General features: G+C 39.8%; 1 protein-coding gene across 1 annotated transcript in view; it reads left to right on the forward strand.

Moving 5' to 3' along the window:
- The window catches only part of PARVA (parvin alpha), a 182041-nt gene that overhangs the window by 63735 nt on the left and 92363 nt on the right, over positions 1 to 25943 (forward strand). The window contains exons 2-4 of the mRNA XM_085648197.1: positions 11829 to 11918; positions 12000 to 12070; positions 13977 to 14079. Of these exons, the coding sequence (XP_085504323.1) occupies positions 11829 to 11918; positions 12000 to 12070; positions 13977 to 14079 (264 nt within the window). The remainder of the gene's footprint in view (positions 1 to 11828; positions 11919 to 11999; positions 12071 to 13976; positions 14080 to 25943) is intronic.

A 25943-nucleotide genomic window follows, 5' to 3' on the forward strand; every position in this document is an offset into this window, starting at 1 on the left:
GGTAGGGCCGGGCTGCTTACTGTGACATGCAAGCATTATCAGTATAACCAGCTTTCCAGTGAACATGTAACTTTGGACTTTATGAATGTCCCCGCAGAAACACAAAAATGGGGGCTGGGAGACAAAATGGAAGAGGAGTAGAGGCTAACTTAACAGAATACATGTTTTGCCATTCAACAGTCCCTCCTTTTAGACTCTACTAAACATATTTTGTCTAATTAAATAATAAAAAAATTATATTCCAGCTACATAAACTTCATGAGTACAGAATCGCCATGACCAACATATTCCTCCACTTCTAAATTTGATCCTTTTGCCTGTGGGTTGCCATCATCATCTGGATAACATGCTATATTTAGCTCTTTATTAAGACCTCCTATATCAAAGGTAAAAATCTTGCTAACATGTGCTGCCCATAAAACTGCAAACCAAGCCGTGCGTGCAAGAGCCATTGTGGGAGAATAGGAGTGATGAGAGCATTCCCCCTTTTCCTGGTGTGCAGGCAATTATCCACAAACCCAACAATCAAAAAATATTAGCAATACTATGCGTATAATGCAACATTTGAATAAATGAATTGTTCTGGTAAGAAAACCTATGTTTCTCATCTAACAGTGAAAGAATAAAATAATAACGTTCGGGTGTAGGTGTTGGGCATACAAGTGTATGCATTGGAAATTTCACATGTAGGAGCCAAGCTTTTACACAAATACTCATAACACTAGAGAAACTTGCTGCCAAATAAATTAATGTCCATTTATGTTTAGTCTCTCTCGACGCAGGGTGTTGAATATCCGGGCGTTCTTCCTCCATGTTTGGCAACCAAAAATCAACAATGTCTTTAACTGTATTTTCTCTTAAAAACGCTGCACAAAAATGTTCTTTTTCATAAATGTCTATAGTTTATGTCCAATGCATATATCAGTCAATGGGGAATTTCAGAAAGAAACAATCAAACCTCATTTTCACCTCAATCAAAGTCCAAGCTAAAAAAAAAAAAAATCGTTAAAGACTTGCAGTTCAATAAAACCATAGTAATGAAAACGAAAGTTAATATAGCAAGCATTCAAGAAAGATCGTCCACAAGTTCATCCCCTACAGCTTGAAGGATCGATAAGTAGATAGCTTTTTTTTTTCCAAGAAATATTTCTGGGCCAACTGGTGGATTCTATTTCCAACACTGGGCAGAGCAAAGTAATGTACACACTGATAGTATCAGCGGTTTTCTGCACCACAAATCTTTTCATTCAAAGATTCTTTTCTCGTCAGCTCTTGACAGTTCTCAGTTATTTATTTCAGCATTTCTTGACTCTTTGTTATCAGCTTGACATCAGGGTGGCTCATACAGTTCAAACTTTGCATTACACAGTTCATTCAGTGTGGTATTCAGTTTTTTTTCCATGCAATTTGACCACTCAGGTGCTGAGAAACTCTTTGCACGTTTTCAATCCAAGCTTTTCACTTTTATTTTCACTTTGATCATTTTCATACGTTTCAACTATGGGTGCAAATTATTTTTCAAGGGACCACTGCAGACATTTTGGATACCCTTTCAGCCAGCTTTTTTCTTCCTTCACTCGTAGGCCCACAGCACTAATTTTTCCTTCAGAGGCTGCACCTGACTCATTCAGCTTTTTGACACCGCTTTCATCTGAGTCAGTTTTCACTTTTTGCTTTTCCAGTGCAGTTTGCTTTAGTGCTGCTTCAGACTGTATGTGTTCCCTTACAGCTTGACCGACCCTCTTCTGTTGGCTTTTGACCACTGCTGGCATCTTTTCTTGAAGAGGAGCTGTTTTATCAGGGGGACACGGGACCATAGTGTGTGGGAGGCATACACCCAATTTAGAAGGCCACCCCATTTCATAACAGTCTTTGCCAGGATCATTTGGTACAGGCCTTTGCATTTTACAACATCTCTCAGATCAAAGTTTTGGCACCAGCCATTATAAAGATCTTGTGTAGCTGCTGCAATCTGGTGAGAAACTGCATGCTTCACGTCTGCAGACCTTCACAGCAATGGCTAGTCTTTTTTGATCCGTGATTTTCACAAGTGCATTTGCATGCACATATTCAAGCCACTTCAGTGATGCTGAAACAGTCTTTTGGAAAGTGTAACTCTTTGCTGTCTTTGTGTTGCTTTATTGTGCTTGAAACGTCAGGCAGATAGCTACAATCCAATCTTTGTCCAATCTGTGGTTCTGCACATATCATCTTTGAGACCTTATTATGATCTTATTTCAGAGAAACTGGCAATCTATACCTGGGCATCAGTTTTTGCAATAACACATTTGCTATTATACACTTGTAATTTTTCTCATATTCTGTTCTGATACAACCTTGTTCTACTTCTAAAACATTTCTTGTTCCTCTTTAGGTCCTTAACATCAGCATTAAAGAAACAGTATCTTTTTCATAGTCACCTGTGAAAATTCCTTTGAAGGTATATGCTAACAGGACACAATATTGTACAACTGAATTAGCATTTGTCTCTCCCATGACGATGATGACTCCCATTTGAGCAGTTATACTGCATGTTCGGGTAAGGGCAATCAATTTCGAATTTTGGGCTGATGTAACTACTAAAAGCCATGAAGCTTTGACTACATAATATATAGGGAGCACAGCGTGTGCTGCTCCTAATCTGTCATTGTTACCTTTCAAACCTGGGCAATCTACAAAATGGACATTGTTGGGCCCAATCAGACGTTCATCCTTAAAGTGTAACTTTGGCTTTATGCATAGATTCATGACACCTAGACATTCAGATTCAGTTTCATTACAAGCAATTTAATTTGTTGGCTGTAAGCTCAATACATTTGAATTCAGACCTTTCTTGGTCACAGTATTATCCCAAAACAACTTTACAAAGGAAGTCATTATTTTCTCACTCTTTTTGTGACTGACATTTACCATAGCTACTAAATTAAGGCAGCTGGGCATTTCTGTGATGTTGGGGTCAAGGGTCATTGGGAAATACGTCACAGACCTTTGAACACATTCATGTTTCTGAACAGGCACTGAGAGGGAGCAGGCCTCCGTCTCACTGCTAATTGGTGTATTTTCTTTTAAATAAACTTGCACTCCTAGTGCTGGGGCGCGACACTTTTTCTCTTTCAACTCTAGGAATGCTTTTGTGCAATTGTTGTCCAATGGAAGTGGATCAGACACATCCTTGTGTGTCAGCCTCAGTAAAGGCTTAGCCTCTAGGGAAAGGTTTGGTAACCACTCACTACAGCAGCCAACTATTTCCCAAAAACATTCTGGCTTCTTTCTGAATTTCAGGTGGATTCATCTGGTGAATTATTTCCACTCTCTCTGGTGACACCTTTCTAGCTCCTTTTCTAATTATGTGTCCCAGACCTTCATCTTCTTGTTGACAGTATTCGTGACTATTCTCAGGTAATAGCACTGTGACATGAACTTGACAAAAATCAATACCAGTATGCCACTCTTCAGCACATGGAATGTGAAAAAATATATTGTCTGGATTCAGTACCATAGGATAACCTAGAAAAGTTATACTTCTACTCTCCTGCATTATTCTGTTCTTTTCATTTAGTTTCTGTGAACCTGTGATCAGAAAGTTACATAAACTTCCAATCAATTCCATCAAAAATCCTTTACTGAGTTTATCTCCAATTATTAGTAAAATTTCTGCACTGATGGTCGTCATCTGGTTCTAATTTGAATAAGACATGTTCTGCATGTTTTATTAATCTGACATATTTCTCTGTGAACTCCCTTACTTCTGTGTTTATTTCTTTCAAATCATAATGGAATTTTTCAACTGTCATTTCTGCTATAGCTGTCTCTTGTTGGGCCTTTTTAAAATGTACATCCTCATCAGGAATCTGATAATTATCATCAACTTCTATTTTCTAGTGCGCGCTACACTTGACAATAGCCACTCGCTTTGGTAGCGTTAATGCAGTCAGCAAATTTTGAAATAACTCTCCATGCTGTCGCCACAATTATATGCAGTGTAGTAATAGCATAAGCTGCGGTCGTGGTGCCATCGGGTAGCTTAAAACAAGATCCAATTACATACAATTCACCCTAAACAGGCAGGGGCATGTCAGTCAGGTCCACTCGACCCTTTGTTGTTCTTCAGTTCTAAAAATACAGTCATGTATATCACTAGGCTGTTCAGAGAGCAATGGCAACAAAGTAGCTGGATTCAAGGTCAGGCAGCGTTTAAGTGTAATGTGTGGTGCTAACAAAGTGAGTTTGTACCCAGTAAGACAAGCAGTCGTCAAATATTGTGTCTTAGTTTGATTCAATAATACATCAACTGAATGGGGAACAAAAAAACGTCAATTTATGATCCAATACATGTCCTGCTGATTGTCTGATTGAAATGGCAGTTGCTGCCACGGCCTTCAGGCAACCAGGGAGTGCCCTGGCCATATATACTTTTTGCATTTAAAGTCTAACCCTTCACTCATCACTTTCAACACTCTTCTTGTGCTTTTAATTGTAATTCTTGAATGTTGTGTACAATAGTCTGTTGTTCAAATTTCTTCCTATCCTTTTCTTCTTTTATCTGTTTTTTGTTTAATTTGTTTACTCCATAACCCTACGGCATCAAACATACTCTGCCTACTTTTTTCTTTTAAAGAGCTGCTCTTCTACATATTGCCGTTTATTTAAATGAAAGGTACCATTTAAGTGGCCACAGTTTCTGGTCACCTTGTGAAAAATGAAATAAATTGTGTCCAAAAAAGATAAACTTCTCCACTCGAGCACTAGTTTTAAGGTACTATTGGAGAAAATTGTACACATCAGTGAAATGTGTGCTGATCAAAGATGAGAGACTTTTCAACCTAAATAGGCCAGTGGCTGGAAAAGGCTGACACAAAGTTTGTTTCTGCATGTTCCATGTTGTTTGTGTATTTCATGTTGTGTGTGCTGTGTGGCGTGCATGCTGACGTTCGACATTCCCAGAGAACTTAAGCTGTCTATGGTTAAACCTAACAAAATACATTGATCACATCTATCACCTCTAGCTCACAATCGCATAGTCTAACAGAGTTGTGAACTAGTATTCCATTGTCATACAAAATTTTGCTTTCAGCTGTGTATATCTCATCAGTGGAATGCAACAATTTTTCTGGTGCTCTTGCCATTAAGCTGTTCTATGTAAGTTGTGTCCAAGCAGCTAGTGACTATGGACTGTCTGGTTGTTGCAGTGCGATTCTAATACACGCCTTCATACTTTAATTGGAAGGTGCTTTATTACAGGTGTATTAATAGAAGTAGACGTACATATTCACCACTAGTAAACCTACACTTTGCCCTAATATATTTGGTTCAAGTTTGTGACATAATCATGGTAAAAGTACAATAATGGCATTTAATGTAGAGCTAGCATAACAAGAAGTGTTTAATTTGTGCTGGTGCTCACCATTGGTGGGCGGAGCACGTCATTACATTTTGGGGATCAGGATTTTCATCAGACTGTGACCCAGATTAAGAGAGGGAAGTAAAGAAAAGAATAGAAAGGGAAAGATGGGGAAACAATAACAAAGAGAAAACACAGATGAACCCGCAGGAGTGAGATAAAGAGGAAGGCCATGTAGGGTGGGAGAAAAAAGAAGCATGAGGTGGCATCTTAACTTGGCAGTTGCGGTGTTTGACAATCGTGACATTAGAAGGCATCAGTGGTGGGCTAATGATAAACGTTTGTGTTCTGCACTTATTTACTATTACTACTTAAACAATGATACCAAGCTTATCTTCATGAGGATTTCAGATGATTGGGGAGGACAGGAGTGAACACAGGAGGATTGGTAGCCTAACACCACTGAGAATTCAATTTTACGCATGCTTTCATCTCGCACTGTGGCTGCATGGGAGCTGTTTTCCATAGCTAGTTTGCAGATGATGGTCTTGCCGCTCCAGAGTAAAGTTAATGAAGTGAAAATTTGGAGATTCACTTAAGCAGTCATTCAGAAAATTCCCTAAATCCACAGAAAATGGAGATATTCCCTATGCCTAAAGAGACAGGGAGCTCACAGGGACACTTGGTTCCATGTGCAAATGGTGCACAGATTTGGTTACATAGATAGCCCCCTTGAGCTATCAAAATTAATGTCTTCCAAGGATTCAAGTGGAGGGGGGGACCACATTTAAACATTTAGGCTCCTTAAAAAAACTAAAATAAGTGACTGGATAGAGTAACTGTGGCCATTTCATTGACGCTGAATCAAGTGGCCAACAGTTAACCCATTCATTATTTTTGTGAACACACATTCTTTTAAAAATCCTTTTGATGTTACGTCATTTTTTATTCTATTTTTTATTTTATTTAAATGAACAAGAATTTCTCCTCTGTTGTGTCCTTATCGAACACCAAGGAAGATGGTTACAATTGTTAACAAGCTTGCAGACTTTCCCTGCTCCCACCTATGCTTTACTGCCACTCTCTAGCCCTGGTTTTGCGAGGTCATTGCATAGTAATGTGGCATGGGGCTTCTTTTCCCCATCTGGTTTACCAAGTAATGGAGGTAGTGTGTTTCACCAGTATATCTGCTCTCCTGTGAACTCCAGTGGTACATCCCAAAGACTTGTTTTGGTATGGATCATAGTTCTGGTACAATCCCTACTCGGGAGTCACAACTGAAGTATCAGTTCTAAAATACATTTGACCCCCCTCTGACCTTGATAGGTACTTGAAATCTCCTGGTTCACTGTGAATATGGCCTGTCCCTAGCCAATAAGAGCTGGGGCATGAAAATCCATTATTGAATGTGGCCTCACAGGAGCCAATAGATCGCCTGAGTACCTTATTGATTCTGGAACTAGGGTACCTCAGATTGTCCATTCACTCTACATGCTTACTTTGGGTCTATGACAGGGCCCAATGTCCCAAGTTACCCGTACAACCTTTTTCAGTCAGGAACTAGAAGCAGTGAGAAAAGAGCAATATTCCTGTTAAGGAACATATAATGGAGCAAATGTGAATGTGGCATCTCATCTAACCGCAATGCAGCAAACATTACCACACTTGTCTAAGGGACAGTGACACGCTGCATGCGTGGATTTCATAAACCATGATACAGAAAAGGCCATAACTGCATTTTCTGCTATCTAAATTTATTAAGTGAGTGGATTCCGTATCCAAGGAATGCAAACCATGAGATATATTTTTGAACAGGGAAAAATCCAGGAATTCTTAGAGGTAACGCAGATTGAGTTTGGAAGGCTTTTAAAATTCTTCAAGCATATTTAAGTTTCCCTAGAATAAGAAATATGAATATTTTGCTAAGAGATGCTGTTAGAAATGGGGGTCTCGAGTTGGCAGTGGTGTGCACCCTGTTCAAGTAGGGAATCTTTCTTCTAGTGAGGTAAAGGGAGTTACACACGTAAGATAACCCCTGCTCACCCCCTTGGTAGCTTGGCACAAGCAGTCAGACCTATCTCAGAGGCAATATGTAAAGTATTTGTACATAACATACACAGTAACACAGTGAAAACACTACAAATGGACACCACACCAGTTTATAAAAATAACCAATATGTATCTAAACGAAACAAGGTCAAAATGACACAAATCAACATATAACGCAAAATATCCCTTTTAAAAGGTTTAATCAATTCTGTCCATAGAACTCTATGGATGCAGTGATTTTACACAAAATACATTTGGTATGTCAAAATCCACAAAGAAAACGGCCGCTGAGGGATGTGCTAGAAAACACAATAATGCGTTGATTCCTGAGTTCCTGGGGAAGCAATGCATCAGTTCTCTTGCACGCAGGAGAAGTGTTACATCAGTTCCGCACTGCAAGGGGAAGTGATGAATCAAAATCCAAAGACGGTCTTGGTCTGCTGTTGCGGTGGAAAGCTTTGCGCACAGGTGTGCTGCATGGAAGTCCGAACACGCTGGAGGTCGAGGTGGCAGCAACATTCTTTTAGCCGAGGACCAGTGATGCGTTGATTCTTTCAGCCAAACAGCAGGGCCTGGTTTGTAGTCAGTGTGGTGATCTCAGACATCATAAACACGGTGCTTGGGCTTGGTTTATGGCGGTTCTTTGGCACGTGAACAGCTGCTGCATCTATTACTTCGGCCTCACAGCAGCACTGCGTGGAAACTTCTCCTTCATGGCAGTGCTGCATCAGAAAAATAGGCGCTGGAAGGGCGATGCCTCAATTTTGTCACCACTTGGCAGGTCAGAATTCCTAGCAGTGGAGTTCAAGGATGCTGCAAGTGAAGACTTTGATGGCCCTGAGGCTTCCAACAGGAGGCAGTCCGACACAGGCTCTTGGAGAACCTTGGAAAAGCAGGATTCAAAAGCAAAGTCCAGTTCTTTCACTGCCCACAGACAGAAGCAGCAACTGCATGCCAACCCAGCAAAACAACACACAGCAAAGGGGCAGTACTCCTCCTGACACAGAACTCAATCCAAAAGGTGTTCTACAATTTGGGGTTACAGGTCCAGTACTTGTACCTCTTTTGGCCTTTGAAGTAGGCATACTTCAAAGGAAAGTCTTTGTGTCCACAAGACACTGCCTTGGCTCCAGATATACTACAGGGGGGGGGGGGGGAGACGGCATCGTGAGAGGCCAGGCACAGCCCTATTCAGATGCCAGTGACAACTCCCACCACTCTAGCTCAGGAAGGCTTCTCAGCCTGGTGGTGGGCCACCCGGGTATTCAGGGCACACCTCAGCTCCTTTTGTGTGACTGTCTAGAGTGAATGCACAAACAATCCAGCTGTCAATCAAAACCAGACTTTGTTTCCACAGGCAGGCAGGCAGCAGGTAACGCAAGCAAATGTCACTTTCTAAAACGGACATTTTCAAACACACAATTCAAAAACCACCTTTCCTAAAGGATGTGTTTTTAAATCCTGAGCTCAGGGAGACCAAACTCCAAATCTATAGTTCTTCCCAATTGAAAGTTACACTTGTAAAATGTTACAAGGCAACTCCAATGATAACCTATGGGAGAGCTAGTCCTTGCAATAGTGAAAAACTAAGTTGGCAGTATTTTACTATCAGGAAATGTAAAACAAACCAGTACATGTCTTACCTTTCGCATACTCTACACCCTGCCCATAGGGGTACCCTGGGCCTACCTTAAGGGTGCCTTACATGTACCAAAACGGGAAGGTTGGGGCCTAGTAGGTGGGTGCACTTGTCAAGTCGACATGGCAGTTGAAAACTGCACTCACAGACAATGCAATGGCGGGCCTGACACAGATTTACAGGGCTACTCATGTGGGTGGCACAACCAGTGCTGCAGGCCTACTAGTAGCATTTTATGTACAGTGCCTGTGCTCACACAGTGCCCTTTATTATGGACTTAGCAGTAAATCAAATGTGCCATTCATGGATAACCAATCATAATCACAATTTACACAGGGAACCCTTGCACTCTAGCACTGATCAGCAGTGGTAAAGCAGTGGTAAAGTGCTCAGAGTACACAAACCAGCAAAAACAAAGTCCAGCATACAATCCGAAATACATAAGGTAGAGGCAAAAAAACAGGGGAACCCATGCCATGGATGCAAGGTCTAACAGATGCACATAATATTCTGTAACTTATAAAAAATACCATGCCTCGCTCAGAGCCCATCTCTCATACAAAACACTTGGTTATTGAATATATAAAACCAATTGGAAGGACTACACTTTTGTCCAACCATGCAAATAATGTGTTTATTGGTGTGTTTTAACTTGACTTGGAAAATAGTCTTACTTCCCCTTTTGATTGCGTTATGAAAGCATTGGTCCTACTTGTGACTAGCTATTCTGAATGTAAGCAAATAAACTGTGGTGGCTCAAGTTTACAACAGATGGCCCAAAATGGAATTTCTGCCAGCATATGGGGTATTCCAGAAGTCAAAATGATATTTTGCCTAGGACGCTGAAAATATTTACACTGTTCTTTGTTACAAGTGTGTTCCCATCAGACTCATGGAGTTGTAAAAATACTAACTCTGGTGATGTGGACAATTTCAGTATGTATGTGTGTGACCCAAGCTGGGTAGGATGGACTCCGTATGCTAAAAATGTCAAAGATGCGCATTCCAATAACAACAGATGTCTAATATTCAACATTCCGTGTATACTTGCATATATATGAAATTTCTGATGTCTAAATTTCTCATTTAAAGTCGGTGATGGAATTCTTCAAACACTTCTTTTAAGCTCTCCCTGACATTTTAAAAGACTGTGTTGTGCTTTTGTTCAAAGGGCAAATAAATTCAAATGCAGAGAAAGGCTGATTCCGTGTTTACAGCATGACATATGAAGCCCTAAATATCCTGCTTTTTTAAGGAGCTAAAGGTACTGGAGGACAGTCAATTCAGAGATTTTAGCACAGATGTAATTAAAATAGCAATCAAAAATAATGCCGTTGTTTAGGACTACCCTGTCTTTTATCATGCGTTCCATTTAGGATGATGACTGAAAATAAAATTGATATTTGCAAATCCACAGACAGAAACATTCAAAAGCAAACTAATGCAAATGGTGGGGTCAATTATACATACTTTGGTTGCTGGTGGAAATGGAGGCTTTGTTTTCTAGTTCTCCAACGCTGATATTTACTTCAATCTTTTTAAGTTAACATGTCAATTTAAATAAGTGTTTGTGAGCTTCAGTTCAACGACAATGCTTTTCCAAAGTGTTGTATTACTGATTTGCAGTGAAACAACACATGCTGCCCACAGGCTTCTTCTAAATGTAAGCTATTTATTTGCAACGTGTAGCAGCACTTTGTGATTTGCTAACTATTAGAGTGAACCAATTACAAAAATGCACTTTGTATTTCACTGATATATTGTCATACATTAATCCTTAGAAAGAGAAATGTACTGAGAGCTAGTAAACATTGGCGGGAGCAGTGACATTCATACTGGTATCTTTCTGATCCCAAAGGGTCCCCAACGTTGATCTTTGTAGACACCATTCATGTCAGATTTTAAGGTTAACCACTCACTAGGTATTTGATCTCCATTAAGGATCTATTTATCCAAATGTGTTCTTTCAAGATATAATGAAAATGTGGCATAGCTTTAGAACATGAGAAGTACAGATGACCACCCTGGAGCAGAAAAGTTTAGGAAAAGTTTTAGTACAAGAGAAGCATTTTTTCTGCTTTTTTGTGGTCATCGTAGGTCCAGGTTTGGGGGAGGAGTCCATGTCTGTGTGCCTTTTAATAGACTTCAACTTCTCAACTGGTTAAGAGAAGGAACATGAGTTTCTGTTTGGGGTGCTGAATATGAACAGTGCTGATGTACATGGAGCCTGTTGCCCAGAGTTCTTTTATGAAGCAGAGAGCCTGAAATGAACATAATCTACTGCTCAATGAGCAGCCAATAGGGTGTGAGAATGCTGTTTGGGACAGGATATTATTAGTTGACTTAGGTAGACAAACTTATTGTCCAGTTTTCTTTAATATTACAGATCAGGTCAATGAAACACTATTCCGTGCTCAACGGGCAGCCAGTATATTATTCTAAAAGTTAATTTTGCAAGAAATGTTTTCTATAGTTCTAATTATTTATTATTTTAAGTCTTACTCTCCAAGTTTATCGTGCTCCGAACCACCAAGTACAGGATGACTACCCAGGGGTGGGGATTGGTGCAATGTTGGGTCTAGCGCTATAGCAAATTCATTGTTATTTCTTGCAGACTTAATGGTGAGATTTACACTCCTGATGTGCTTGGTTCATAAATGTTATACAATTAAAACATAATGTAATCGAGAAGAGGTAGTCAGAACAGCTAATTTGCAATTGTCGGTCCAGTAAGTTGACCAACATCCACTGCATTGTTGCAGCAATGTTGTAAGCTTTCTCACTTTTTCTGTTTTTTAGTGTCCGAACTGCAGGAAGAAGGGATCAATGCCATCAATTTGCCTCTGAGTCCAATTCCATTTGAACTCGATCCTGAGGATACCATGCTAGGTGAGGTGTTAAACAGCCCATGAAGTATTGGCCTAAATGCAGCAAAAGCATCTATTAATACTCTGTTTTATTTCTTTACAGAGGAAAATGAAGTTAGGACAATGATTGTTCCAGTTTCAAGAAATGACCCCAAATTACAAGAACTTATAAAGGTAGGTATTATCATTATGTCGCAACGATCACACATTCAGATGTTTAGCTTTTCCACGCAAGTCATTGAAGTAGTATGTTTCCTATTTATCATACCCTCATGGTGTAAGTGTTATGATTCCTTTCCAGTATAATCATCTATTTTGTGATCTTTTTTAATTTATTTGTTTGACATTGATATCCGTCTCCCCCTCACATAGACAGCCCAAGTGATAGACTTGATCACTTCATTGTTATTGATTGAGAATGTGCATGCATGACATTCAGTGACATCAGATTCTGCCTCATTTATTCCTGTATAGAAGGCTACATTTCATAAGCAAGTCGATGCATACCCTCTACAAAAAGAAAAGTCGCTCCCCAAGTGCTTAATCCTATCCTTTTTGAACTGAAAGAGAATTAACTACAGACCGATATGAACCATATTGATTTTCATTGGTGGGTTGCACCTTGATTCTCTATGATCTTGAGAAACAGCCTCTAGACATACGAGTTCAAGTAAAGGAAATTATCTCAGACAACAAAATTCCTTCTATGGAACAAGGAAGAAATAGGGCATCGTGCAAGTCCATGATTTCTCTGTATGATGGGTGATGGTATTAGGCTGCCTTTGCCGCCTTGCACTCATTCACACCAGAACATGGTGATTGCTTGCAAGCCTGGAGGCTCTCGTGATGTCAAGATCCTGATCAAAAAGAAACTGATGGAATACTTGAATATCTAAGCCAAATTGTTAAGCAGATAAATACATTTTTTGAAAAATAAGGCCTTGAATTGCTCATCTTGAATGTACATCTTGTAAAACACAAAACGAGTACTTACTATTGTGGTCTTGTGCACCAAACATAAAACCACTCCTGTACTACTCCAGAGAAATAGGAAACGTGTAACTCATTAGGAAGATGGCTTGAATCTGATATAAGGAACTGGGCGACCAGAAACACCAATCAATAAAACCTCAGAACTGCTCCTAATCAGAAAATGAGCTTTAAATTGTAGACAATGAGATGCCATTCTGTGGATCAATGTTTTACCTAAAAATTAGCTGCATAAAAAGCAAAAACCAACATATTCCGCTAGGATAATGAACCAACTTCTCGTCGGAAGTGTTAATAGATTTCGCAAGACAATGCTTAAAAAGTATTTTAACTTTTTACACATGTTAGAACGTATATGGATGGTAGGTTCTCTTCTGTGCTCATGTGCATTGAGATCTTCCCTCTGTGTTTCTACAATCACTCTTCAAGTGAATAATACTCTATAGCACAGGCTCAGTTGAGTAGTAAACAAACAACCTTAATTTTGTGTCATCATGTGTGTGCTTTCTAATGAATGCAACATAATCATTTGCCTTCTCACTCAAGCTCTCACAATGTCCATTGCACATCCTCTACTCACTCTGCATAGTCACTTGCTTTTTCCTAATACCTCATACATAAAGGCACAGGCGTATGCTTTTCTGAGAGACTCCGAGCATCTTCACAGCTCCTAAAGTGGAGTGAGAATCACATAGCACATCCTGCATCTATCAGTGTCAAACCTCTGAAAGTCGGACAGAAAACAATGGAGCAGCTCCTATCTCACCAATCTTTAGCAGGCAGAGGTTTCCCTTATAGAATCAGTGCCGAGGACTTGCTGTAATGCTCCAAGAAACCAAACCTCTTGTGAGAGGGCCTCTTTCTTTTCTTGGACCCTAATGAGTCAATCACAATAGATTCCTCGGTACATGACGAGAATACACAAGCGACCTTAGTGGAAGTTTGCAACTTGTTGTTGAAATTTCAGCTTCCCTTTTCAGCTACACTTAATTAACTGTGCTGAAAATACATACTCCCTTTGGCCTTGTTTGATGGTCATATTTAGTTATTCAGGCTTACTTTATCTCCACCTTATTGAAATTATTTGCAGGTACTAATTGACTGGATTAATGATACTCTAGTGGGAGAAAGAATAATCGTGAAGGATCTAGCAGAGGATATGTACGATGGGCAAGTGCTTCAGAAACTTTTTGGTAAGCAAAATCCTGCAAATTGTTACTCACAGATGCCAGCCACTTCATGTAGCTGAAAATGTACATTCACTTTTTCTTCACACTGATTAACAAGTACTTTAAAACAACAGTCCTCTAAAAATGCATTTGCTTAATGAAAAAGGTATGAGTATAGTTAAGCATATATTGGCAAAGGGGGAAAGGGTGCTGAATGTCAGTTTCTGTTTGTTCGTCTCCAATGCAAATCCTTTTTGTTTTTGACTGTATATGTTTATTTATGTGCATCTACCTTTAGTAAATTGTCTTGAGTGTAAGAAATGACTTTGCATCAGTTCCCTTTGTTTCTATGACTAGATGTCCTCTTTTCAGGACTTTCTCGAGATTTTCTCAATCTGTTCAGGATAAATGTCTTGCCATGTCTACTACCCTACACACCTCTGAGTATTATGGGGTGTTCATGTATTTTGCAGCTTCATTCGTGTCTAAATAAAAGTCTAGAATACTTGCAGGTCCTTTTCCTGTAATTGATTAAAAAAAGAGTGAAGCATTCTCAAGTTGAACTGGCTTACTGTGACCCTCTATCTTTCCCTTCTTTTTACTTGGGTCCTTATTTTCAATATATCATCCATTGTCCAGTCTTTCCTTTAATCATTAACTTCTTCATAGAATGGACAGAGCTTGCCTGATGCTTTCCCCTACTTATAACTGTGCGTTATGTAGAGGATGATGGTGCCACTGTGCACAAACCTTTTTAGGTCTCACCAACTAGACCGTGCATTTGCAAGATGCCTTTTTAGATTGCAGTACCTTAGAGTCCTATTATTGCTTACCATTGGTCGGCTTCATTGCCATTCTTATTTGCTTTCTTCTTATTTGTTAACTTGTGTGGCTTTCCATTCTCTTCTTGTGATTGTTCCTCCCTTCAAGGATAAATGTATTACTGTGTCTTTTCATTGCTAGTTTTAGTGCATTTGTTTTCCATCAGTCTCTCTAGTGTGCTTCTTTTTCCCCACCACGCTCCATGTTGCTCTCACGGTCTTGTCCGTGTGCTCCTGCCTGGCCAACTCTGTTGTTCTCTCATCGGTTTACTATTCTTCCTCCACCTCTCCCTGCTACGCTATGAAGCGAGTGCCTCGGAGGAGCATAGTGGTCACTGATTCTTAGTGCTCCACAAGTTTCAGATTTGGCTCCAAGGGCTCCACAGTTTTACAACATCACAATTTTTGTGTCCAACTGACAAGACCGATTTTAGCTAACTGTAGGCAAAAGTATATTGGGGACCACAGTGCTTTAAATATGATATAAAAGGAGGGGAAGACTCTTAAAGGGGTGTGGCCTAAGTTGTTAAGAGTAAAGGTGGGTGGAGTTCACATAGTTGCACCACATGGGATTCAGCAGAGTTGCATAAAACTCTGTGGAAGTACGCGTAGTGCAACTCTGGCCTAGTTACTTATGACACAGCTCCAATACACTCGCATCAGCTTTGACTCCAAATCACGCGCACTCTACAGTGTCTTTCAAATGCAGCTGCAAGGGATAATGGTAAAGTAAGAACTGCTCACCTTACTGTAATGTGTTAAATCAGCGATGTTCAGCAAGTCGCAACACTATAGAACCAATAAAAGCAGTCAGCAAACAAACTTTAGCAAAGAAAGTTGTCAGTGGGTCAGCAAGTCTTGACATTTTCGAAATCGGTCATTGCCTAAAATATGTTATATGCGCTGAAAAGAGTCTCAGTAATATCAAGATGTTTAAAAAGTATAAATTTAATCCAACAAAAGACCCATTACTACTCTCCAGCTCTGCTACTACCTCCATATCCCCACACGTACATTCCGTGTTCCAGAACACTAAATTATGGACAGGCAATTAATGAAGGGTGCACTGCTCACCTCCTATGCAGGTCGTGCACACAATCCCACAGCTCTGCGAGAGCCTGCAGCTGCAGCCCTGGGCCGGGATCCCACACGTTTCTAATGGTCTCGCATTTCCAATCCCATGCTGCTCCTTAGATGGCACTGGGAAGTGATGTCGCGCACTGGGGGTCCAGGTAAGAAGTGTCAGCTATCGCCTTTCCTTTGGAAAAAGACTAGAGCACTTCTCAGGGACACAATGGCATCCCCTCTGATGCAACAGATACAATCATTACCTGCTGTACGGGTTGTTTAAAGTCAGGCTCGCCATGGTCCGTGCTGACCCCTACTGGCCCTTGGATAATCGCAGTGATTCTTGGCAACCTTTGTGCATTCATGGACTGACTCCTATTCCAACTCCTGCTAAAATGCTGGGCTTCACATAATGTAGGTAATGCTTAACTACTTGTGGACAATTGTGCGACATTGCAGATTGCCCACCACTGATTAGGGGTGGGCGGCGGGGGCAAACTCTGCCAGGAGGGCGGAATCTGAAGCACAGAGTCGCAAAAGTCTGCGAACTTTGCCCGCGAAGTGGAGTTAACCACCCACCACTAATTAAGACCACAGCTTAAAACATGTGAAATACAATCCTGTGTGTTACACAGCATGCTGCGTGGTCTGCATTTAGGGGACCCTATGTATGCTTTCTGCTATTGCAGCCAGACCTACTCTACTCCTGGCATTACCATTCCCTAAAGAGTTGCCTGTGAATCCTGGAAATTTACACCTCAAACTATCCTCTAATAACACTTCCTTAGCTGCCTTCCCACTCCACATTGCACCTACTACCCATACAATGCTGAGTCACAAAAAGGTTTCTCCACTATCTCTTGGTGCTATGCACTTGCATTACATCTATAATTCATTTCATTTTGCTGGATCGCAACAACATCAGGGATGTGATTTAAAGTCTCTCCTTTCTCACAGGTTTCTCAAGAAGTAAATTAATTCATATGTTTAAGTAATAGGAATTGCAAACGTTGCACAATGGAATGTGTGACGTCTCCTACAAATTAATCATTTATGTAAAGGTTTTAATAGGAAACATGAGCTTTGCGAACTGCAGTGTGATTTGTATGCAGTAGTTTGTTTAAATACTAGGGAAATCACATAATACATTAAACGCTTCTAGGAGGGCTTACTGATTTCTGCCTAGGAACAATGAAAGAAGCATCATTAAGTTACTGTGTGTCTGTGCTTTTTGTATGTGGATTGAGGTTTCCTTGATAGTAAATGAAGTTTCACTATATTCATGCGTCTCTAAACATGGAAAAAACTCCATAATAATAAAATGTGACATTTGACAAATGGAATTTATGCAGAGCTGTTTTATCTGAAAATGCTGAAAATGTTTACCTTCAAATTATTTCTTTCAAAAACCGATTGTACTTTTTAAATTGAAAGTTCGAACTAGGCTATGGACATCATTTAAAGATTGTCAGATCGGTCACCAGCCTGTTGGCTCTTGAGTGACCCCTGGCTCCACCCACCTAGTTGAAGGCAATCCACCCAGTCTGGAGATTCATGGTGGGACTTGCTTGAATTCATTTTGACAAAAGTACTTTAGCTAAGGTGGTGTGTCAAAACTGTAATGCCATCAGGCTGCCTTGTCATGGTAGCTGGTCAACATTTTTTGTATTTAATAAACAAATTCCTAAAGTGGGATATATATTTGTTGCAGTACAAAAAATCAGGGTCTAATTCACTCAGTCTATTACCTGTTACTTCCCCGTGTCCCACATGGTGGTCCTAAGAAGGAAATTGTGTGGGGAGGCCATACCTAAATAGAGGAGGATCATGATGAAACAAGCGGGTGGGAGAAGACTCTTACTGATGGGCTCTGAATAGGTGTGTCTTGAGATGTGCTTTGAATGATGTTAGGTTGATGTTGAGTCTTATGTCCTGAAGCAGATGTTTCCAAAATCAGGGAAACGGGCCGAATTTTTCTCTTCTTTTCTTTCAGGATTTCTAGTCTTAGTCCTGTGTTTCTTTTCTATTTCTGTTGGTGGTCATAGGGTAATTTAAAGTGTATTTCTTTGTGCACTGTACATGCTGATTTGCTGCCATATGTATGATGCAAAAACAACAATCGATGGACAGCATGCAAGATAATGTCTTACATACACCCCAGTACAGAGATCTGAGCCTAAATCCATAGTTTATTTTCTCACCATGCCTGTATGTATGATGGCACCAAGATGGACAGGTGCAGTTTTGGGAAGGCCAGCCAACAAGGTGTGACCGGGCGCAAGCTTGGACTAGACATGAAGTCTTTGGCTAGGATTGAGAGTTTGAGCATTTTTTAATAGGTGGACTTGCCATGAGGCTGTGTTTAGCAAGATGAGTGATGTGAGATTTCCAGGAGATATTCTGCTCAGTGGTAAATCCTAGAGATTTTGCTGAGGGAATAAAGGTAGGAGCGACGTCTAGGTCGGTTAGGCTTGGAAGCAAGTTGTGGAGTGGAGGTTGGTGGTTTTGTGAGTGGAGGACAAATTCAGTTTTGATGAGGTTAAGTTGGAGGGAAAATGTATTAATCAGTTTCAAAAGATTTTCTATGATGTTTTCAAGGGAGGAGATATAGGATAGGTTTGATATTTTAACAAAGATTTGTATGTTGTCATCGTATTGGTGTATGTTTTAACCCTTTTGTTTGTAGGATGAGTTCTAGAGTCTTCATATTAAGGATGGAATGGAGAGGAGAGATGATAGAGCTTGAGGTGCACCACAAGATAATGATAGAGAATATAATCTGAAATTGTCCATTTTGACAAATTGTGATCTAGACATGATGAGGGATTTGAACCATTTTGGATCATCCTCCCACCCCCTCCACTACTACCCCAGCCTTTGGTATCTAAATATGAGTACAGTGGTAATATGTTTTCAAAATCACCCTTGTTACAGTGACACAGCCTTTGTTCTTACTAATAGTAATTATACAGAAGAGGGCCTGGTCAGGCGGGCAATATATAAATGTAAGACATCGTGGAGAAACTCTGGTAAATTGGAGCAGACCCTATTAATATGAGCATCTCCTAAAAGGGACCCATTATGGTTCAGCCAGTAATTGATGTGGAGTTAGAGGTTCCAGTTGGTATCTCCACTCCAAATACCACCCATCATGATGGTACGGCCCTGGTTTCAGGGATAATATTTGGGATGCATTTATCCGGCCCACTTCTTTGTTTCCTAATTCTGGGCCTCCTGCATGCACAGCCCCTCAGAATACAACTCCACCTAACTCACACTGAGGCTACAAGACGACAACTCACACTTCTTCATTTTGTGCCCAAAGCATAGCCTGAGTAAGATTATAGAGGCAGGGACAGCAGACCTTCCCTCCCGGGCATAGCACTGAAGGTGCTATTTCAAAATTGGGAGCCAAAAGAGGGAGAAGGAAATTAAGTTTTATCTTAATGGGTGCAGAGAGGATTGTTTTGGGGAGAGAGCGATGAAGCTGCAGGCATTTGTAGACGAAGTTGGTGAGTACCACATACTCTGCATAGTTTTAGGAGTGAACATGTGAACCCTAATTCTGCTGCAGAGAGGATGTATTATCCCAATAAGTGAAGATAGTGAGCTAAAATATTGGTCCACATTAAAAATACTATTTGGACCCCTTACAGATCAGTGGACTGCAGAAGAGTGGGAGTGCAGCAAACCCTGAAAAAAGGCCATGCAGGCCACTAAAAACTTAAAGTAAAAGGTGTTTTTCCCCTTGGATGTGCATAAACAAGAGCATGTTTAATCTACGCGAACTAACCCGATTACAGTCTTCTCAGTCACACGACTCCTCAGACACAAGACCAAGTATGAATGAACTATTGCAAAATATAGAGGAGAACACAGATGCCTTGAAGCAGAATTTTGACAAGCTTGATGAAATGGCCCACAACTGGAAGGCGGACTGAGACACACGGCTAATGACTAACCTAGTGATAAACGGCCTATGGACCCTATTGGTGTTAGGAGGTTTTTATCCGGGCTTTGTGTGTTGTAGATTCATCAATCCATCCAGCCTTGAAAAGGAGTAGTTGACAATTACATTTTTATATGTACATAAACGATTTGCTGCAACAGAAGAATAATTCTCCTGCAGTAATGTAATAGTTCATGGGGTTCCCTTTGGAGTTGGATATAAAATCTGAGGGTTTTAGCCAATGTGTTTGGAAAGTTAAGTCTCACCCCCCATCTTTGTTAAAGAGTTCTTCGTTGTTTTGTTACTCTCGAAGAGGTAGGAAACTCAAACAGGTTCCAGCAAGGTTCTTCATTAATAATTATTGCCCCTCTCGTTATAAGTTTGAAACGCCCTCCTCTCCTTAAATGGCATGGGTAGATTAATAATATAATTTGCCTGCATTGTGTAGTAATGGATAACAAATACTCTTTATTTATTGTTTATCTATTTATTATATTGTTTTTATAAAGTGCGTACTATGCTCATGAGGGCAGCATAAAGCTTTACATATGCACAAGAAGGAAAATGGAATAACTGAGCAATACATCAAGAGGGCTGTGATGTACTACATTCAGGAAACAAAATCGATAAGGAAGACCAACCAGTTCTTTGTATCCTTTACCTCTGTGACTTAGGGGTTACCAGTGACTGAGGCAACCAAAGCAAGGTGCATTGTTTAGACAATAAAAAGGTGCCACACCGCAGCAGGTGTTACATTGGAGACCAAGAGTGCACTCCACGAGGAAGAAAGGGGCAATACTAACCTTCATAGCTAATGTCTCAATACTGGCCTTCATAGCAAATGTGTCCATCAACAACATCTGCATGATGGCTATTTGATCCTCAGTACACTCCTCTGCCAAACATTACTTTATAGTCATACAAGAAGGCATGGAGGCACACGTGCGTATTCACGCACTGGTTTGCAAATACATGCTTGTTCTCTACCCACCCTTCCACAGGAAAAGAGAATACCACTACACAATCAATGCACAGCATGTGACTCCAGAAAGATTCATGCTGCAAACAAAATGGGTTCTTATCTGTAGGAGCAGTTTCCAGTTTGGAGACCCTCTGGATTCACATGCAACTTTTCCACCTCAACCAGAAAATGAGTGCTGAGATTTGCAACAGGGAAGGGACACAGTAATCTAACATAATGAAAGTTGCAAATATAGGGACACTGGAGAAAATAATCTCATGATGGCGACCGTGCAATGGAGCTTTCTTGGCATACCTCTGATAGCATCAGGGAGGGACACAAAAAAATTGGAGGAAACAGACAATTCTGGACTTAACCACTAGGTGGTGGATTAATGCACAGCATATTAATGCAGAAAATCTTCAAGCTGCAAAACTACTCCTACAGGTAAGTAACCATTTTGTTTGTTATGAATGTGTCTGACTATGGTGTTTTCTCAAAAGGAAGTCAACATCAGATGAACATCTTCAACATTTCACATACATCGATCAGCACAGTCAATAGTCGAAGATGGGATTATGCTGTTAAATTTGAGGAGGGCACACTTGCTGCTGAGAGTAAATTTATGTTAAGATACCATGGTTCCCTAGGCCATTTCACATTGTGAACTGGGAGTAAACAAAAGTGAATAGTTTTGTTGTTTCTGATCATTTAGTTGCATCAAAGAGGCCATTTATATGATGTGCTTCCTATAAATGTCACTAGCCTACCACGTTTTAGCCATGTATTATTGGAAATATTTTCCCTCGATCCAACACTGTAACCGTCAAAACTCCTTCCTTCACTCCTGCTGAATGAATTTGGCACATTTGGCTCCTTTTGTAGTCCTGCTGTTTAAGTAGCATTTGAATTTTGTACCAATTCTGTAGATTTAGTTGTAGGTGTTGGGGTCCAACACCCCCACTTTAAAAATTAATCCACGCTGTATTGTATGCAACATGAGGATAAATAATGTTAGTTTCTCTTTCTTGGCTTGTACTTTATTTGTTTTCAAATACAAAACATAAAGTAGAAACAAATCTCTCTGTCAGCTGTGTTCATAAAGGTAACTTTCCAAGCCAGCACATGTAGTCTACCACTTGATTTTATAGTCATTAAAAGTGCAGCACAACTGCAGGTCATTTCTTCCAGGCTGGTACTTTCTGCATGTTTCCACTGCTACTTCTTCAAATTGTGTTTGTCACTTCCAGTTAATATTTCCAGTCTAAGCCAATTTTTGGCCAGTCCAAGTTTATACAATGAATGTTTTATATTGTGAGTCATGAGACTTGCATTGCATCATGTTGGATCAGCATTCAACCATGCCCAGATATTAAACTGCCATCCTGTCTACTCCCCAAACATTACTCCCAAAAATGTTTATTTCAAAAAGATCTCTCATATTGGCAACTGTTTCTTGCAGCCCAACACCAATTGCTCATCTTTATATAAATAGAAACAGAATTTCTTTAGCTTGGGATACCTTCAGAAACTAACTTGCTACATTTCCCAATGTTGCTATTGATTTGTTCATTTTACCGTGTGTGCATTGAGGTAGTATAATGATAGTGTTTGTTCTACTCTCTATCGCATGTACATTATGTGGGAAATATTTAAAACTTTTTGTCAAGTCGTCCAACTTATAGGATTGTGAATCTGCAACTTGGGGTAAAATAACTCATTACTGGATAATAAATTATGTTTTAATGACCTGAGCTCCCATGTAGGCTTACAGTCCTTAGAGTTTTCCTTAAGATAATTCAAGCTCGTAAGAGACTGTAAGTGATTTAGGTTTTTGTTTCTGATTCTTTTTAATATAAAATAATTTTATCCTGATGTGAGTTGCAACCTTGCTACTTTCAGTAATGAGTCCTATTTTAGATTTTCACTTTTGTGAGGACCACTGACTTCAAATTAAAAGGAAGCTCTAAAACCTGTTGGTGCTCACAACTCAATAATTCGGTAAAAAACTTTACAGAAAAGATAAAATATGAACTAATTAAAAATTGAGAAAAGAGTAGCACAGGACTAATAAATAGCTAATTTTGTCTTTGAATGGATTGAATGCAAGGCTAACCTGTTCCAAAACCTTGGTACATGTCTAAATCTTTACTTGAAAAGTGAAAGTAATGAAAGCAACCATCAGTACCAAAAAACATTGTTATAACAATAGCTGCTAGATAGCACAAGTGCACCAATAACGTTCACTATGGAACCTCCAGGTAAGGGTGCCCAAAAGCTGGAATGGTTGAGACAGAGTCATTTACTTTTGTGCACCTTGTTTCTCTGTGATGCTATCACAAGTTTTTTTTCTGGCGTTTTCTGCCAGGAATCTTCAACATATGTCTTTAGAGGTCATGCTCACTTGCAGAAAAAGTGATAGGAGTGTCTCACCACAGATCAGTTCATCCCACTTAAGTATTCCACCTCTCACATTTAGATGGAAATCCAGCACGGGTCAGTAGCAAATTCTGGGAGTAAAATGTTTACAAACCCAGAGAGGAAAAAAAACATTCTCCACGCAGCAAAATAGACATCCAAGCAGAGTTAGATCTCTAGTTCCCTGGAGGTTTGGGAGAAGTTTGTCTCCTTGTTGTCCTGGGAAATTACTTTACTGAAAAAATCAATGTGGTTGGTCTGGAAACTTCCAAGTATGTCCCATAAACCATCCTGGTAACATTAGTTGTCTTTATCTTCTTGAACTAGTGAAAAGGGTTTGTAAGATCTTTTAATAGATACTGCTGTGTAGAAAAGTATAACTAGTTACTGCTAATGGAATTTCCCCTTTGATACTCCTTCCTTTCCAGCCAAGACCCAGCATTCCCAAACTGAAAAAGACCTGCTAGATTTAACATAAAAAGTCAACAAAATCTTCCATCTAAAGACGTTACTCTAGTTCTTGAGGATGCATGCAGGTTTTCAAAGTCCTGGACATGCCTTTTCAAAGAAAAAAGCTCACAAAACAGTGTGTTTTTCCAGAGGTCCTTAATTTCTCCATGGTTTCCTGAGATTTGGTTAGAAAACCTCCTGACTTGCCATTTATGGCAGATTTTGACAATGAGCGCTATAATAAAAGACCTTATTGCCAGTTCAGGAAATTAATTATGTTATAGAAAAAAGAAGGAATTAGAAAAATGGTGATATCTCCCAAATGGTACATTTGGTTTAAAAATGTGTGCATTTTAGAATATATATGTGGTCGAAATTTTCACTAGCTGCCACCAACGTTTGAGAGCTGCCCCCAATATTTGAGAAATTAAACACACTACTTACTATACGTTCACACTTTGTGTCTGTGATCTACTAAAGTGAAAAATCACAATTCAGAACTAATAAAATAAAATATTATACATCTTAGTTTATAACTGGGCATATTTGTAACTGGGAATAATGTATGCCTTATTTACAGTTTGCGTGAAAACTTTCAGTTATTAATTTCGATACTTCTATCGCTGACGGTCTGCTTAGACTTCTGACCTCCTGCCAGAGCTGCCTTACAGCTGATGCTGTCCAGAATTCTTGTCAAGTGTTTGCAATTCCCAGCATCAAAGTTTTTTTGTCAAAACGGATCTTTGCATCCCACATAGGATGTAGAATTTCAGATAAGGCCATACATTCCAAACTAAAAGCAACTTGTGAATAAAGGCAGTTCAGTTCTTCTTTCCTCTGCTGCTCCAAAGAAGGGCTGTTTCCAGTCCTGAATGATTTCTCAAGCATGGCTTAATATTCCTAAAGGTTGATGGCATAATAGCTGGCGATAGCTAAAAACTCTCAAAGACATCTACTGCCTGCATCCTAAAACAACTATTTGCAATGCAATCGGTCTCGCCTTTGAGACCTTATATGTATTTAGCTATGCAGCACATTAGCCTGGGTGCTGAAACATCTAGTGTTCTTTAACATGGAGGGAAAGTAAGCTCCAAACTGCGTGACACGCTAGGTATGGCAAAACATAAAGAGAAATATTGCCTTTCAGCGAGAAATGGTATAGTACAAAGATGTGTTTTTAATATAAAAGCAGGGCATTCAGTGGTCATATCACTGAAAATACAAGATTTAATAGAAATATTGTTGTCTATGGGTGCTTTTGGAAGACCATTTCTATGGACTGGAATCTAGAGAATGCAGAAGTGATTCTGGTATTTTACTGACCTCTGCTGGTCGTTTTCTATCAAGAAAGTTCAATAGAGGCAGTTGACTGAAAAATAAAGAAAATAAAGTCCCTCAGCAGGAAGCAATTCTGGTATGTTACTGATCTCTGCTGGTCGTTTTCGATCAAGACAGTTAAATAGAGGCAGTTGAACAGAAAAAAAGTCCCTAAGCAGACAAGTCCTAGGGCTGATCTCCAGAGCCCGCAAAGTACATACATATATAAGTATATACTAAAGTATATCTACGAAAGTATATACTAAAGTATATACAAGAAGTCTTGAATGCTCGACCTAAAAATTAATATGAAGGTGTTGCTTGTTCTTTTTCTGACTGTCAGTCTGGTGGGATTTTTTCACTGTACTTCATATCATGAGAATGCCTGCCCAAAGTTCCCGATCAGTAAAAACCTTTAGTGGCTCTTGGAGGTGAGAATGCAGGCAACAACATTACATCAAGGACAGATAACCTCTTTTCTATTGTTCAGTGGAAAACTGCTATCATGGTTCATCACTGATATTAGCCTAGTGCTTACAGGACCAAATATTTAGTTAAAAGAATCAATGCAGGTATACCTTTAAGAAAAATGGTAATCCCCCTCCATACGTACTTCCACACATTACCCTTAGTTGTACATCTGCTGCTGAAGTCGAAGTGTGTCCAAAACTCACACAGTGCCCACCTGGATCCATGTACAAAGTCCACAGATGAGTTGTTTTTTTTTGTAATAAATATCCGCTAGCCCCCACAGAGGTCTGGTCATTGTGGTCTCTGCTCTCTAGTGCTCATTTACCCTGGTCCATTTTCTCTTTGTCTTTCTCACTTATAGTTCTGAAAATAAAACATTCAATTGCACAGCTGGCCTATGAGGAAATGGAACTTGCCTTCAAGAGGGAATGTT

This window comes from Triturus cristatus, chromosome 3_2, assembly GCF_964204655.1.
Source record: "Triturus cristatus chromosome 3_2, aTriCri1.1, whole genome shotgun sequence".
NCBI classification, from domain to species: Eukaryota; Metazoa; Chordata; class Amphibia; order Caudata; family Salamandridae; genus Triturus; species Triturus cristatus.